A 17499-nucleotide genomic window follows, 5' to 3' on the forward strand; every position below is an offset into this window, starting at 1 on the left:
AGCCAGTTGGTGTTTCTTTCACGCATCGATGTTTCTCTCCCTCTTTCTCCCTTCCTTCCTCTCTCTCTAAAAAATAAAATCTTTTTAAAAAAAAGTGCAATGCAGTTCCCATATACCTATTTATGCAGCTGTGCAAATGTATGAAGTTTAATATAGGCAGGTGGCACCTTCAAAAGGGATCTCCCTTAGCATTATATTGAAAAAGAATTAGTACATTCCCTGCCTATCTAAACCTTTTCTTACGTAAACTTTGTGATTTCCAATGAGATACAGCTGAAGGCTTTCTCATATTCACTGCACTCATAAGGCTTTTCCCAGTGTGAACTCTGATGTATACTTAGACTTGAGTTTTGGCTAAAGGATTTTTCACATTCCCCACACTCATAAGGCCACTATTGAGTGTGACCTATTGAAGAAAGAACAAAGAGGTTTAGCTCAAGAATTTCCCACATTTGCTTCACTTAAAAATCCTTTCTCCAGTGTGAATTCTCCTATGGTTAATGAGGTATGCAGCAAAGGATTTCTCACAATCAATGCACTTAAATGGTCTTTCTCCAGTGTGAACTCTCTGATGATAACAGAAGGCAGAGATTTGGCTAAATGGTTTTCCACATTCATTGCATTCATAAGGCCTTTTCCCAGTGTTAACTCTCTGGTGTTGAATGAGACTTGAACTTTGGCTGCAGGATTTTCCACATTTCCCGCATTCATAAGGTTTTTCTCCAGTGTGAACTCTAAGGTGTTTAATGAGGTTAGATTTGCAGCTAAAATATTTGCTACATTCACTGCACTCAATAGGCCTTTGTCCAATATGAACTTTCTGATGGAAACTGATACTTGAGTTTTGTTTGAAGGATTTTCCACATTCATTGTACTGATGAGGACTTTCTTCAGTGTGAACTCTTTGGTGGACAATAAGGCTAGATTTTTGGTTAAAGGATTTCCCACATTCACTATATCCACAAGGCTTTACTCTGGTGTGAATTCTTTGGTGTACAATGAGGTTGGACTTGTACTTAAATGATTTTCCCACATTCACCACACTCATAAGGTCTTTCTCCAGTGTGAACTCTCCTATGTGCAACAAGGTGGGAGTTTCTGGTAAATGATTTCCCACACTCTGTACATTCATAAGGACTTTCTCTGGTTTTTCCTCTCCAGGGTTCAACATCATGGGACTTTTTAAATAATGTTTCACACTTCCCAGACTCGAAAGCTCTTTCTCCTGTGTGAAAATTCTGATGTCTAATGAGGCTACCACTTTTGCTAAACAATTTCCCACATCCATGGGACATAAAACAACTTTCTCTAGTGAGGACTCTCTGGTGCTGAACAAGCATGTGTTTGTGGCTGAAGGATTTCATGTGTTCTTTCCAGTTGTTGAGAGTTGATAATTGAGCCTTTCCCTTCTGAAAAACTGCCACACACTTGGCTCTGTTGTTTGACTTCTCCTTGTTGTAAAAGATCTGTTGCTGAAGAAATTCATAGCTGGCCATGAAGTCCTTCCCAGTCTCCCTGAAGATAAGTGTCTTCCCTGCCACATTCAGTTTGCAGCTCTTCACAAACAAAGCTCTGTTCACATGGCTTCTGAAGGGTTTCTGTCTAACGTGTTGCTTCTGATAAAGGTATGTGCAGTTTTCTCCCAGACACATCACACCTGTACAGTTTCTGCTTGTCATGAGTTCCCCGGTGCTCAGTGCAAAATGCAAAATGTCACTCAAGATCAAGCCAAACTTTTCACAGGGTTGGGCCTTCTTGAGAGACAGATCAACATTGGAAGTCCTGATATGTGACACTCTGTACAGAAACACTGTGCTCAAAAGGAGCCTCCATATACTCCACTTCAGGGCAACAACCTGAAAGCAAGAAATGCTGGTGAAATGCACGCTGACTTTGGTTGGAGGGGGCAGCTATTATGCATGTGTGTGTCTAACAAACCCAGGTTTTAGGTTGATGATGGGGCTGTTTAGAAGTACTGGTCTATACAGATCACAGGATGGAGGAGGCCTCACGTGACAAAGGGCATACACTTTGTTCCAAGGCAAACAACCTTCAACAGGACCTTGTTTGCTGGAGACATGAGTGCTATGAAAAAGGTTGTGTCCAGGTTCTCCAAAGAGAATTGTAACAGAGCTGCTATTGGTCAGACACTGTTTAAGAATGAGTACACTCTTCATAAAACAAATCATGTAAGCCCATATTGAAGACAGCTGCAGAAGAAGCAGTGAGAAAAATGGGTGAGACATAAGGTCCAGAGAGGTAAGGATTAGCTATGGTCTGGATGTAGGTGTAGAAGTCACAAGGTGTATATATATAGCACTGACAGGTTAGCAAGTGTAAGAATGGCAAGGAAAATGCAGAAATAGTGTGTGGTCACAGGCCCTGGCACTAAAACACTAGTCCAACAGAACAGGTGTCTGGTATGATTTGAACACAGCACTTACATTATGCCCTCCCCCAGGTGCCACTCCTCAAGGCCAGGCTTCCTGTGAGCCCATCTTGCTGAGCCTGAACTCATATTCAGCCAGGGAATAACTGAGGACTCTCCAACACACTCCCTAGATGACCAAGGATATGAGACCTAGATAATGCAATAGTTAGGAAAAGACAGACAGCACTAGCCAAGACCAAGCCAGCACATGATAGCCCATGGGAAAGAAAACTAAATACACAGAATTTGAAAGGAGTCTTGCAAGAATAGCCCTTGGCCCACGTAAGTGGTGATCACATCAGCAATGGCATGTTCTGGCACAGACAGGCCCAAGGAAACGTTAGCTAGAGGAAGGGAACAGAACCTGGGTACTCAGGTGCTTGGCCAGGGTGAGAGCAAGCAAAGTGGGATCCATTAGGGTGACTGTAAAACCTCTGCCCCTGACACCCTCCATATAAGACTATAGGGGAGGTGTCTTGAGCAGCTGCTCGAGAAGAGGGGAGTGCACAAACGTCGGCCCCACTAATCACAGTACCTACCCAGGGGAATGGGGACAAACTAGTGTCCATGGTCCTATGTGAGAAAAACAGGCTTGTCTCTGAGTCAAAGGAAAGGGCAGAGAGTAACTAAGGTAATGAGAAAAAGTCTGAGAATCTTACCCAGTGAGGATATAAGTGCCAAGTTCTCCAGCATCACATCATAGTATAGGCATCTCTGAGCCTCATCAAGTAGCCTCCATTCCTCCCAGGAGAAGCACATGAACACATCTTCAAAGGTCACATGGCCCTGCTATGATGGCAAAAGATGAAACCACAAACAGCCCCTCTGCTGAGAAGCCAAATATATCCCTCCCACCTCAACATCTACTGTACACTTTCTGCTAAGCAATCTAATGCAGAGAAACCAGGCCATTGTATTACTGGTGCTGCTGTCTCTTCACGGGCCCATTGATAACTGGGTAAAGCCATCAGCAGCAAAAAGCAGATTGACAAATTATGTATCTAAGCTGTGGGACTAGCACAGAAGGATGTACCCCATCCACAGACAATTCCCCTGGTATGGCCACTACCATGTTATTCTCAATGCAGTGCCCTAGACAACCAGACATGCTACCTGTGCAACCACACATCACTCTTTATAATGCATACCCCTCATATCTCCAGATCCCATAGCTACATGCCCATGCCACTACAATCAATGTCCACCCCCTACATTTGTATTTCAGTTAGCTCCTCATACTGGTAAGGGTGTGATTCCCACACTAGGTGTGGTCACACTCATAGCACCTGATGCTGGACAAATGCAATCAGCATCTTTACTAACCTCACATACTTGCAGCCTGGGAGAGAAGGACACTATACAACACACAAGGCCACATGAAGGCTGCACTCCAGAAAAGACTGAACAACCAGAGGCCGTCTTTGTGAGACTGAGAGGTAAGATGTCCCAATTCCTGCAGGAGGATGTGACCAACTTGTTTAAGTGTTTCTGCAGGTTGGTAGGGAACTAAAACCGACTACAAAGGGATTAGCAGGAACTGCGCCTGCTCCCCTATTAACAAGAGTTGTGAGGCTACAAGATTGTATCTGTAAGAGCAGAGTGTGGAGAGAAACTTGCAATAGGGCTGATTGAGGGTATCCTGGTTTCACCAGACATCAGGATAGCACATCTATTTCCCTTAATTTTAGAACTTAACCACAAAATTTGGTAGAGAGCATCCACCTCTAAGAGCGTATTTAGCAAATTTGAACAGGATCCAGTATTACCAGAAATTTCCCATGGTTCCCATTAGCAATAGCAGCCCCAGACCACTCTATGATGGTCTCGCTATATGCCTTGCATCAGACTTAGCCACATGGAGCCATATGTGTGTGAAGGCTCAGAACCAGCCACTCCAAGATGTGCCTCCATTATATGCAAATTCTGAGCTAAAGTAACTGACACCCTGTGGGCTCAAGAGAAACTTCTGTCTCCATCCCCTTAACTATCTAGCAGTAATTTTTGACTGGTGTGCCGCAAGAATTTTTAAAACATGCAATAACTGACCTCTTTTCCCTTAGATTGTCAAAATTAAAAAATGACAACAGCCAACACAACAATAGCCATCCAGTGTGAATGAATCAAAATTACATCCTTTCTTTCTTTGTCAAATTGGGAAAAATTATATTTTTTGGTATGCTGTAGAATTTTAGTAATTAGTTTATGTGTGCCAAGACAAAAAAAAAGGTAAAAGTCGCTGATCTAGAAGAATCTGAGCACTGCCTGGGTAGCTCAGTTGGTTAACACATCCTCCTGATATGCCAAGGTTGTGGGTTTGATTTCTGCTCAGGATACATACAAGAATCAGCCAGTAAACACACATATAAGTGGAACAACAGAGCAATGTTTCTATCTGTCTTTCTCTCTCTCTCTCTCTGTCCTCCTTCCTCTCTGTAAAATCAATTAACAACAAACTCACCTCCCTGTTGGGAACCGTCCTGCCTGGTTTCAGGAGCTGTAACCTTGCTGACAGGTGAAAAGGACCCATGGCTAGGGGACCTTGGGACCAAAAGCCACTAAGGAGACAAAACTTATCCTCCTGGCAGGGGCACCGCCTCTGCCCCCTTTTTACTTCACCCTGCTTGGCTCCTGGAGGATGGCTGGATAGTCAATGATGGATAAGACTCCTCAAGGAAGGAACAACCTAAGACAGGCACAATAACAAAGGGGCCATCAGAGAAGGACTTAGGGATTATGGAGGAAGGACAAAAGACCCTCACCCCTTGCCTTTGTCATAGCCTGAATCTTCATTCTATCTGTAAAAAGTCTCCTAATCTCTTGACTGCCTTGCTTCCCCCATGTGATTCAGGCCTGAAACAATGCCAAAGGGGGGTGCAGCCCTGTGCAAGAACAAGTGGTTCCAGTGTGTCGGGGAGGGGGTCGATCAGGCTTGAGAAAGAATGCATAAAATCCTCTGAAACTTGCTTTGCTAAGAATGCCCTCAATTTAAATGTTAAGGGTCCAAACACTCAACACAAATAGACTCAACACCCTGGGCTTTTATCCATGGTTTCTCCATGGTCCTCAGACTCAAGGACTGGAAAACTGGCACTAAGAATCCAAGGAAACTGTCCTGGCATGGTAGTTCTGTTGTTTAGAGTATTGTCCTGATATGCCAAGGTTGCAAGTTCAATCCCCAGTTAGGTACACACTGTGGCCCAGTTAGGGCACGTGCAAGAATCAACCAATGAATGCACAAATAAGTGGAACAACAGATCAATGTCTGTCTCTCTTTTCCCTCCTCTCTCAAATCTATAAATAATTTTTTAATCAAAATAAATAAAGAATAAAGAGCTCTGATGCCATCACAGGAAAAATTGCATTAAAGAAAAAAAAAAGCCCTGACCAGTGTGGTTTAGTTGGTTGGGTGTCAGCCCACAAAGCAAAAGGTCGCAGGTTCAATTCCTGGTCAGAGCACATGCCTGAATTATAGGCCTACTCCCTGGTTGCGGCACAAGTGAGAGGCAACCAATGATGTTTCTCTCCCTCTTTCTCTCTCCCTTCCCATCTCTAAAAGTAAGTAAATAAAATCTCTTTTAAACAAAATCCCAGGAAACCACAATCCAGAGAACACAAAACGGGGGTTGGGTTAGTGAGGGTCTGTGACACCCTGCACTTCCTGTGGTTCCATAAGCACTAGGGGAACCTGTGATTAATTAAGAGGCCTTAGAAAAATGCGGGTCCCTGGAGGAGTTCCATCTGTTCATACCTCCCTGTACCCTCCCTGTCCTGGCCCTGGAGCCCGATGACCTCAGTCAGTCTCGCTGGCCATCTAACTTCTGTGGTCTCTTACCATCCAGTTTGAACTGAACAGAGAACAACCTCCCCGCGTCTCAGTGAACTCAGCAGCCCCTCCAGTCTGTTTTTCCTTTGAACGGTTTCTGGGGACATTGGAAAACCCTAACTGAGATCATGTCTTTTTGTTCAAACCCCCGCCCCCCTACCTTCTAGAGTCCTCACAATAAGAGACAAGCCCAGCCTGCTACCCCAGCTGTTACTCCGCCTCTCACTCTCTGCTCCCCGCAGGCTGGAGGATCCCAGGGTCCTGGATCCTCCGGGATCAGCCGCCCCTTCGCGTATTCACAAGGTGGCCGCTCAACCGGTCACCCTCTCCCACCCCTGTCATGCCGTGTGTCACCCACGAGAGCCTCACGGTCCAGGCACCGTCCAGGCTGCAGGGCTCGGTGAGATGAGCCGGAGAGGGCCCCGGGGAAGCACACGCACCTCAGCGGACGCCTTTGCGCAGCCGCGGCCATCCCACTCTGAGTGGCAGGGGAAGGGGTGCCAGGCACCGAGGTCCTCCTTCCGGAGCTGGCGCAGACCACCTGGGAGGCGTCGCCGAGCCTTCACACACCAGTCTGTGCAGCTAGGACCACTGCGACTCCGGTGCCCACGCAGGGCTGAGCAGCATCCGATGCAGTGAGTCGATCCTGAGAGATGTCAAATTGCCCGCCACAAAGAGGAGGCCGGAAGTGCCGCCTGCACGCCCACCGACATTATGAAGCTCAGGCAGATTTTCTGAACCTTCACTGGTCGGCGTCGCTGCCAACGTCTGGCAGCGATCTGGGTAATACAGTTCCCAGATCTACAGGCCACGCTAACCGGCCTTCCACGAACCTCCAGTGGAAAAGGCCACGCACCGCCTCGAGGGACACTGGGAACCAGAGAGTCTGATTCCCAGGATAGAGGAGGGGCTTAGCTCCTTCTTAAAGTGTGGCACTCAGACTTCTGGGAACTACTGTTTGCAATCAAACCAGTCAAGTGTTTGGAGACATCTTATTTCAGAATCCGTGAAGTTGTGAGGCTAAACATATTCTGTCAGAGGCTCCCAAAGATTTTGAGATCCTAATGCACCTATTTTGTATTCAGTCACAAAATGTGTCCACTCGTGGAGGAAATACATTGGTATCAAAACTGTGACGGCATTTCATTGCTGGAAAGGGACTACAGCGCATGAGGAATTGAAATTATCTCACAATAACACTTATAAAATGCAAATTATAGAAAGCTTTTAATTTTTGTAACTATGTAAGGTGAGAGATGCTAACAACTTATGATTTCACAATGCATGCAAATAATCATGTTATACATCTAAAACTAATATAATGTTGTATGTCAATTATACCTCACTTTTTTTAAAGGATTTTATTTATTTTTAGACAGAGGGGAAGGGAAGGAGAAAGGAGAGAAACATCAATGTGTGGTTGCCTTGTCCACCCCCTATGGGGTACCTGGCCTGTAACCCAGGCACCTGCCCCACCTGGGAATCAAACTAGTGGCCCTGTGGTTTGTAGGCCGGCACTCAATCCACTGACCCATCAGCCAGGGCTAAACATCACTTTTAAAAATTGTTTTAGAAAATTATTAGTAATGACTGTGTAGTGATTCGAAGATTGTGGAAGAATTGCCTCTGGGTATCAATGGATAGTGAAAAAAGGAAGATCTCACTTTTAGAAAGTTTATTAGTGATATCTGTGAAAAGACACAATCACATAATTTAGGGATAATTTGGGGATTCTTGAATTGGCAAGTTTTTATTATTATTTTTTTTACCCTCATCCCAGAACATTTTTTCTATTGCTTTTAGGAAGAGAGGAAGGTAGAGAAACATTGTCCAGGCAGAAGCTCAAACCCACAAACCCAGTGGGCATGCTCCCTGTTGGGGAATCCAACTGACCAAGGTCCAACCAACTGAGCCACACCAGCCAGGGCTTGAATTGGCAAGTTTTTAAAGGTCATCATTTTGTTTTGCCATTTGTAATACTTATGACTATTGTTTTGTACCCCCTCAGTAAAATCAAGCTATTTAGCACAAACACTTTGTATATACTGCAGAACTGGGGAAAACACACACACACACACACACACACACCCTACCTGCCAGGGACCAGGCACTCCCAGAAAAGGACTGACCAGGCCTTCGGTCTTCACACTTGGTTGGTTAATGAAGGTCTTTTCCTGCATGAAGCCAGTCCTTAAACACTAGGGAAGACAGCTCTCCAGTTTGTAACAATTAAGAGAACATCTAACCTACCACCTTTCCCTAATCAAGAGAGTGACATGTCATATTTGCAAAGGGAGGGGCTTATAAATTTTTAACACAATAGGGTGGAAATCTTGGGGATCATCTCAGAATTCTGCCTACCACAATGATTTTGCTAAGGTATGCCTGCACATGAAGACTGTGAACCCTGGAGAGGGGAGGGAAGACACCTACTAAGATAGGTTCTTGGTCGATAGCTGTGCTCAATTTTTTTTTAAAGAGCTCAGCAGCTATTTCTTCACAGGGTCCTCTCACACAGACTGCAAAGAGAAGCCTGCACTGAACTGCCTGCCTGCACTGTGTTCCTGCTATCTAAGCCAGCCCTTAGAGTGGAGTTCTAGAAACCTATTTCAACCAATAGTACTGAAGCTTTCCCCAACAGAGCTGTGCAGCTCTGGCCATACAGAGCAGCTCTAGTCTGATTAAATAGGACAGTGACTTTGGGGCCAAACTTCGAGGATTTGGAATCCTCCATTGGAGGACAGGCCAATGGGGGACAAGGGCAGGGATTCCTGTCCACATAAGCCAGCTCCCCTCTGGCTCCTCAGTACATGCTGCCGGACTGAGCTACAGAGCAGCTGGTTGGCCCCAGAGCTATTCAACAGCTGCGCTGTTTTGACCGCTGCTGCATCACATTTGGACTGTTTTATATTGAATAAAGTTCCTGCTTCACTGCACCCCAAATTGGAAATTCCTGTTGGCATTGAATTCATACCAACAATCATTAGACGACAAGATTCATGTTCTTCCTCTCCTTTTTTACTTGATACTTGATTAAAAGGCTATCCAGTCTCTTCATGCTGGCGTCCATATAGAGTGTGTAGTGTATTTCCACCATACCAACCCTGGAGTATGTGCAATGCTGCCTCCCAATGACTAGATGAATTTGCCATAGACTTTGATGGATTTTAAAGGCACAGAGGTGTGCTGGAGCCTGACTTCTCCACTTTCTGGGCCTTCACCTGATTTGGAAACCTGGGATATAATTGCTCTGAAAATTATCAGCAATGGAATGGTGAGGTGGGCCCCTTTACTCTGGTACTGAGTTGGCATTCTTAGTCTTCTCATGTAAATGGAGAGAAGCTATGAGAATGGCAGACAGTGGGACAGTTCTGTTTAATTTAAGTGGCTCCCCGGTATAGTCTGGGATATTTCCCAAATAAATTACTTGTATTTCTGGTTAGGATCAAGGAAAGAAACATTGACAATTCTTTTTCACATTTACGAAGTTGGGTTTTTCTCTACCCAATTACATTACAATTATTCATGAAATATGAGAGCTAAGATACAAGAATTGCTATATCATATGAATTTATTTTGTCTTACATACTTCTAGTATTCTTTCCTTAGAGTTTGTATGTCCTCTGTCTGACATCCCTGCCATTGTTTTCTCCACACTGGGAAGCACATACTGCAGTTCTTTCATTTGTTTTCACAGATTTCCCACTTTTTCAAGATGCACAGCATTCAGTATTTCATTACATTTACTAACTGTTGTTCACTCTTCAATCTTGTCCTTTCAAAGTGTTGTCTGCTTTTCCATATAATAACTAAAATGTAGACATAATGTTATTTAGATACAAATAAATGAGAAACAGAAATGGAGAAAAAGAGCTGAGGGAGAAAGTATGGAAAAATAAAAATGCAAATAGTGGAATTTTCAGGACATAATGAGTGTTACTGGTCTGATAAGGATGGTGAAAATTTGAATTTTTAAATTATCCCATTTTCTGTATTTGAATTTTTAAATTATTGTCCCATTTTCTGTACTGAAGCTTTTTTTTAATTGAACTTATTGGGGTGACATTGGTTAATAAAAATGATATAGGTTTCAGGTATACAGTTCTATAATACATCATCTGTATATGGTACTGTGTGTTCACCAGCCCCAGTCAACTCTCCTTCCATCACCATTTATTCCCTCATACCCTCTTCTACCTCCCCCCACCACCCTTCCCCTCTGGTAATCACCATACTATTGTCTGTGTCTATGAGTTTGTATTCAAGCTCTATAAATACACACACAAAAAAAAAATATATAGCCCTGGCTGGTGCGGCTCAGTGGATTGAGCACCTGCCTGCGAACCAAAGGGTCACCAGCTCAATTCTCGGTCAGGGCACATGCCTGGATTATGGGCCAGGTCCCCAGTAGGGGGTGCACAAGAGGCAACCACACACTGATGTTTCTCTTCCTCTCTTTCTCCCTGCCTTCCATTCTGTCTAAAAACGAGTAAATAAAATCTGCAAAAAAAAAAAAAAAAGTAGAAAAGTTATAATTCGATCATGAAAAGACATTGAAAAAATTCTTTTCTAAGGGTTAACAAGGGCTGTCTGCCTCAGGAAGTATCAGTTATTTCTCCTCTTGGCCCCCGAGCATCTCTCTGACTTTTGTGTCTGGGGTTGTTAGGGAGGAGCTTCATGCAGGGTATGTGATTAGTAAGATTGAATTAGCCCTGGCTGCTGTGGCTGAGTGGACTGAGCGCCAGCCTGGGAACCAAAGGGTTGGTTGCTGGTTCAATTCCCAGTCAGGACACACGCCTGGGTTGTGGGCTGAGTCCCCAGTGGGGGGCATGCAAGAAGCAACCACACAATGATGTTTCTCTCCCTCTCATCCTCCCTGTCCATCTCTCTAAAAATAAATAAAATATTTTTTAAAAATTTAAAAAAGATTGAATTAGACATTGCACACTCTACAGATTTTTAAAGCAAGTATCCAAGAATGTCAGAACTTCTACAAAATCAGGTTTATACGAGCATATGTGTGTCCCTCTCCTCACAATGACTTTCAGTCATGGCAGGAATATCTAAAACAGGAATCTCTGAACCTGGGATAGTGACCTCTTGTTTTGTGGGCTTGGACCAGTTTTCACATCAGATTGAGGCACAAGGTACTGGCGGGACATCTGCTTGTCTGTGTTCTAAACTTGGGAATAATGTCACTTTAATAAGTATGTTTAAGAGAAATGTCTTGTTTGGGAATAAGTTTGTTCCTGAACTCTGTTGTCAACTCTTGGAACATCTCTGCAAAAGGAACCAAGCAACCATACAGTTGTTTACCACTCTGCACAACGTGATTAGAACAGGTCATCTCTGTAGATGTGGTTGAAATATTTATCTTTCTTTCCTCAAGTTCCATAAACTCCCAATTAATTTTGCATTTGAAAACCAAACCATCATTGCCAGCTCACTTTCATGTGATTTTGGATCTGACAAGATAAACTGGTCGAGTCTCTACCTGAATTAATGAACTTTGCCAGGTTCTTTTCATTCTCTGCAAGTACGTAACCCGACTCTTCTTGGCCACTGTCCTTCTCTTCATCTCCTAATAATGGTATCTTGATATTTTTATAAAGCAATGCAAGTTGTTGCCTTTTCTCAGTCTGTACCAGTCGACTAGAGAATAATACAGATGAATTTAGGAGCACTATTTTCATGATATATCATATCTTAATCATGTGATCTTTTGACTGAAAAAGAGTCACTAGTAGGCCTTAGCCAGTTAGTTCAGTTGGCCAGATCATTGTCCTGATACACCAAGGTTGCAGGTTCGATATCTGGTTAGGATACATACAAAAAGCAACCAATAAATGCATAAATAAGTATAACAACAAATTGATGTCTCTCTCTCAAATAATTTTTTTCTTTTTTAAAGATTTTATTCATTTATTTTTAGATAGAGGGAAAGGGAGGGAGAAAGAAAGGGAGAAAAACATCAGTGTGTGGTTGCCTCTTGTGTGCCCTGCAACAGGGAACCTGGCCTGCAACCCAGGCATGTGCCCTGACTGGGAAATCAAACCAATGACCCTTTGGTTTGCAGGCTCAATCCACTGAGCCACACCAAGGCTCAAATCAATTTTTTAAAAAGAGTGGGAGGAAGTCTAAAAAAATCAATAAATAAAAATTAAAAAAATTTACTTCTAAGAAAAATCAACCACTAAAAATCCCATGAAAACATGTACTTTGGGGCTCATGTGTTCATTTTGCCTCAGGCTCTAAAACAGCATGGAGCACTGGGTGTAACTCAAACATATTAGCTCAGTAACTTAATTGGGTATTGAAACTCCAGGAGGATACATTTTAGTGAGTTCTCTTAGAAAACTTTATATTTTAATATCTTTGTCTATATTAATAAAAGAAACTGAAATTTCAGTTATATAAATTGAGTCACAGGAGATCACCCCATTAGATAACCCAGAACCAAGCATGATGGTTACACTCTCTCATCAGCAAAATGTCTTCAATTTTACCTTTAATCTCAGCTTGCCTTCATTTGCCATACTTCACAGAGGTCCTAAAATGGCTACCTTAAAAAATATCCCCTCCTGGCAATATACTGAGTTCTAATAGACCAAGTAATGTGGTACATCTTCCCCGAACATTGCTATTACCTCAACCTTTGTTGATAATAACAAGTTTCCAGTGAAAAAAAAATCAAAGGTCGGTCACTCTTTTCTGCTTTGTGCTGTTAAGATTCCCTCCAGATATCACGTTCTGGGAAAATACTAGCATTTCATACAATGGATTTTAAAAATTTTTAACCATGATCCTCAGTAAGAAGTATGTTTTACCCATTTCCACCCTGACTGGTGTGTCTCAGTGGATTGAGTGCTGGCTTGCAAACCAAAGGGTTACTGGTTCAATTTCCAGTCAGGGCATATGCCTGGATTGTGGGTCAGGTCCCCAGTGCAGGGCATGCAAGAGGCAACCATACACTGATGTTTCTCTCCCTCTCTTTCTCCTTCCCTTCTTCTCTCTCTAAAAATACATACATACATACATGAATATCTTTAAAATTTTTTTCAGTGTCATTTCCTTTAATACATGTAATGCTTTCTAATATATTCTATTTTTCTAAACCATATTCTGTTCTTTCTCTTCTTTTTAAAAAATTTATATCATGTCCCAATATGAGTACAGGCCATATTCTGAAAAACACTGATCTGGAAATTTATAAAGGTTACAATAATTTAGTGATCATAAGAACTATAATCATGCCCTGGTCAGTGTGGCTCAGTTGTTTGGAGCATCATCCTGTACACTAAAAGGTTGGGGGTTTGATTCCTGGTCAGGGCACATACCTAGGTTCCAGGTTCAATCCCTGGTCAGGGAGCATATGGGAGGCAACTAATCAATGTTTCTCTCTTACATTAATGTTTCTCTCTCTCTGTCTCTTTGTCACTTCCTCACTCTCTAAAATCAATAAACATTTTTTAAAAGAATTATGGAATCCTGGCTGGTGTAGCTCAGTGGATTGAGTGCTAGCTGCAAACCAAAGCATCGCAGGTTCCATTCCCAGTCAGGGCACATGCCTGGGTTGCAGGCCATGGCCCCTAGCAACTGCACATTGATGTTTCTCTTTCTTTCTCCCTCCCTTCCCTCTCTAAAAAGAAATAAATAAAATCTTTTTAATAAATAAATAAATAAATGCTTTTAAAAAAAGCATTATGATCATCATTATCACCCTCATCATTAAATAATAACCTAGTTAATTTATGTTTTATTTAAGGATGGTAATGTTACTTAGCATAGACTTACTATATTATATAGGAAACAGCAGCCCCACACACCAGGGCAATGCTTAAGACTATACATGCAATTGTAATTACTTGAACAAGAGCAGGTCTACACGGAATCATCACTACAAAGAAAAGAAAAAATTCTCACCAAATTTTGTTTTGGAGGTGCTTATCAGGTAATATATTAGTTAATCATATTGTTATTCCAAAGGGGAATCAGAGATAAAATCAGAAATTCCATTTAAAAAAAGCATTCTTAAACAAACAAGCAAAATATAAGCAAAGACATTGAAATTGAGAACAGGCTAACAGTGACCAGAGGGAAGAGGGGAGGAAATTTCAGGGGAATGGGAGAAGGGTTTGAAGGAACTAGTATAAAGGACACATGGACAATAACAAGACAGGGGTGGAGACAGGAGGGAGGTAGGGAGGGCTGGGAGGGTGGGCTTGGGTGGGGGTAAAGGGCAGAAAACTGTACTTGAACAACAATTAAAATTTAAAAAAAAAAAAGCATTCTTGCCCTGGCCAGATGTCTCCATTGGTGAGAGCATTGTCCCATACCAAAAAGTTGAGGGTTTGATTCCAGGTCAGGGCAAGTACAGGAGGCAACTGATTGACATTTCTCTCTCATATTGATGTTTCTCTCTTTCTCTCAAATCAATAAAAACATATCCTCAGGTGAGGATTAAAAAAACTAGCATTCCTAATTTTTAAAAACATCAGGGCAAGCTTGCACAGCCTGTGTGAACAAACATAATCTGAATTCCCGTATCTTGCAGACTCCCCTTTGTCTGCTTCCTGTCCTGGGTGGAAGCCCTTTATTTTGCTTCCTGACTCAGTGTAGCAGCACCTGCCAACTACACAGCCCAACAGGAGAGTTGTCTTAGTTTCAGAACCCGAGTGCTGCCCTGATGGGCTCAGGCTGTGCAGTGCTATGATGAAAGAATATTACAGGGCAGCCTGAAATGCAATTCCACCAACCTGCATCCCAGGTGTTGGTGTTTGGAGCCATGGAATGTGCTCTAATGTTGTTCTTTGTAGGCTCAGGTGTATCATCTTTCCTATCACCTGAAACAAAAAAGGAAAAACTAGAGAGTTATTGTTTGTACAGACTAAAAAAAAAAAAGTGCAATAGGCAACCATGCTGAAAAGGGCCTTGAGGCTCAGCCCTCAGGGAAAAGTCAGCCTGGCAGGATGAAAAGAACCTGGGCTGTGGAAATGATAGCAGTGCAAAATGTTTCACTGCAGGTGTGAGGTATATGGATGTGAGCTTTATAATTTTTTCAACTTTTCTGTGTTTTTAGATTTTCATAATGAAATAATGGAAGAAAAAAGAGAATGGGTCACAGATGGTTTCAAATCAACAAGTACTGAAAGTCACCCTTTGGATTTGGCAACAGGAAGGTCATCAGGAACCCAGATGAAGGTGACATTAGCACTGATGTGGTGGGGATACAAGCTTGACTGAAGAGGTTCAAGAGAGAATGGGAGGAAAGGAATTAGAGATGTGAATTTAGGAAAAATTTTTTAAGATTTTATTTATTTATTTTTAGAGAAGGAAGGGAGGGAGAAAGAGAGAGAGAGAGAGAGAGAGAGAGAGAGAGAGAGAGAGGGAGGGAGAGAGAGAGAGAGGGAGAGAGAGAGAGAAACATCAATGTGTGGTTGCTGGGGGCTGTGGCCTGCAACCCGGGCATGTGCCCTGACTGGGAATCAAACCTGCGATGCTTTGGTTTGCAGCTAGCACTCAATCTATTGAGCTATGTATGCCAGCCACGGCGAATTTAGGAAACTTTTAACGAACTCTGCTGTAAAGATGGGGACAGATCCATCTGTCTGCCGGATCTGGAGCCTAAGCTTCTGGAGGAGCCTAAGCAATCAAGAGGCTGGTTTTGTTTCTTAAGATAGGAAAATTGAGCTGTCTTACTTAGATGGTTTGAGTGTTGTCTCCATATGCCAAGATTGAGGGTTTGATTCCTGGTCAGGGCACATACAAGGATCAACCAATGAATGTATAAATTAAGTATCAACAACAAACCGATGTTTCTCTCTCTCTCCCTCTCTCTCAAATCAATACATTTTAAAGAAATGTATTGATGGGAAAGTTAAAAAGCATGTTAATATAAGAATGGGACTGATATTTTAAATTGATATGACAGAAAAAGTCACTAAACAGAATGGGAGAGTAGTGGACTACGGAAATTGATTAGTGTATTTTTAATAAAATGTCTTAGAAATGATATTGCTGGTTATATTGACTATATTTTCTTATTTTCTGTTCTTTTGATGCTCTGGCATTTGGGGCCTTGATCCTAGAATCTCTCTCCTAGGGCTAGTATTTCCTACAGAGAGCAAAAGACCCCCTGCAAGCATTCCTTTGATGTATAAACCAAGCAATCCTGATCAAATTCTCACACTCCAGGTCAATATTCCCTCTGCCCTAAATCATCCCAGGGCCAGGTACTGGACAAGTAGAACCACTCCAATTGCCCAGAGCCTGCCAAAATTATTCAAATTGTCCAACCTTAAGCTGACTCCATGTACCTCTCCTCGCCCATTCCTTCCAAGGGAAACTCTGGTAAAGACTCTGGACCTTACTCTCCCCTCCTCTTCCTGCTTCCTGACCAACTCTGGTCCTTTCCCACATGGTTCTAAAAGGTAGGTGTGCCATGCCTGCTGTTCCTAGGAATCTGTGCATGTACACTTCCTTCCTAACAATCATTTCCATATCTGCACGTACCTGAGTAAAACAAATCTCAGGTATGTTTCAACTCTCTGGATCACAAGAGGACAGACTTCACATAGCAGACAAGAAGACCCCAAACTAGTTTTGATTTCACTGAATGAGCAGTGCAAGGACTTACAGCCAGGTCTTGGGGTGGGGGCTGCTGAATTTGAGGTAATTTACTTTTCTTAGGAGACACTTTGGGCTGTCTAGTGACTCTTACACATTATCTTGACTACTGATGGCCTTGAAAAGAAAACGTATAGCAGTGAAATGTAATTATCCCTTCTTATTCAATACTTCTGAAACAAGTAAACACAGTAGTTGGCATTCCCTATTAAACTGGGGTCTGAACTCACCTGCATAAGGCAGGCATACAAGAAGTGGCCATTCCATTAAAAACAAAAATAAAAAGGTGAAAGAACTTTGCACCTTTTCCATCATTCCACTATTGTTAGTCTTTAATCCTATGGATGAAAGGAACTGTTTAGCTAGAGTCCAGCATCTGCTCTATATATTCATCCAAGGAACTAAGGTGCTTTGCTCCCCACAGAGTGTGGGTTCTGCCTTGGAGCCTCCAGTGTGAAGTCAGTCCAGGTTGCCACGTGGATTTTCTTCATGGAATCATGTCAGCCAATGGGGACATTGATGGGATGAGGGGCTGTGCGAAGGGAGATTAGGTTGGTGGGGGCCAGTACGAGAGACCAGGTCCTGTCTTCAAGAAGTAGACAGTTAACAAGGAGGCAGT

At 42.7% G+C, this 17499-nt stretch overlaps 2 protein-coding genes across 2 annotated transcripts; both read right to left on the bottom strand.

The window, feature by feature from the left end:
* Positions 1-239: 239 nt before the first annotated feature.
* On the bottom strand, positions 240-4958 carry LOC123826039 (zinc finger protein 154-like). Its single transcript, XM_045849806.1, is given in 6 exon segments — positions 240-391; positions 472-1021; positions 1023-1137; positions 1210-1639; positions 3091-3220; positions 4890-4958. Coding segments are annotated over 6 exon segments (1446 nt in total).
* A 1878-nt stretch (positions 4959-6836) lies between these two features.
* On the bottom strand, positions 6837-17192 carry CUNH19orf18 (chromosome unknown C19orf18 homolog). Its single transcript, XM_045849817.1, has 6 exons — positions 17111-17192; positions 15011-15097; positions 14049-14151; positions 11749-11906; positions 9996-10063; positions 6837-7055 (listed from the first exon to the last, which is right to left on the bottom strand). The coding sequence occupies exons 1-6, from the start codon at positions 17190-17192 to the stop codon at positions 6837-6839; spliced, it is 717 nt and encodes a 238-aa protein (XP_045705773.1).
* Positions 17193-17499: the final 307 nt, after the last annotated feature.

The sequence above is a fragment of the Phyllostomus hastatus genome, unplaced genomic scaffold, assembly GCF_019186645.2.
Source record: "Phyllostomus hastatus isolate PE091 unplaced genomic scaffold, TTU_PhHast_1.1 phas_contig_133, whole genome shotgun sequence".
In the NCBI taxonomy this organism is placed as follows: Eukaryota; Metazoa; Chordata; class Mammalia; order Chiroptera; family Phyllostomidae; genus Phyllostomus; species Phyllostomus hastatus.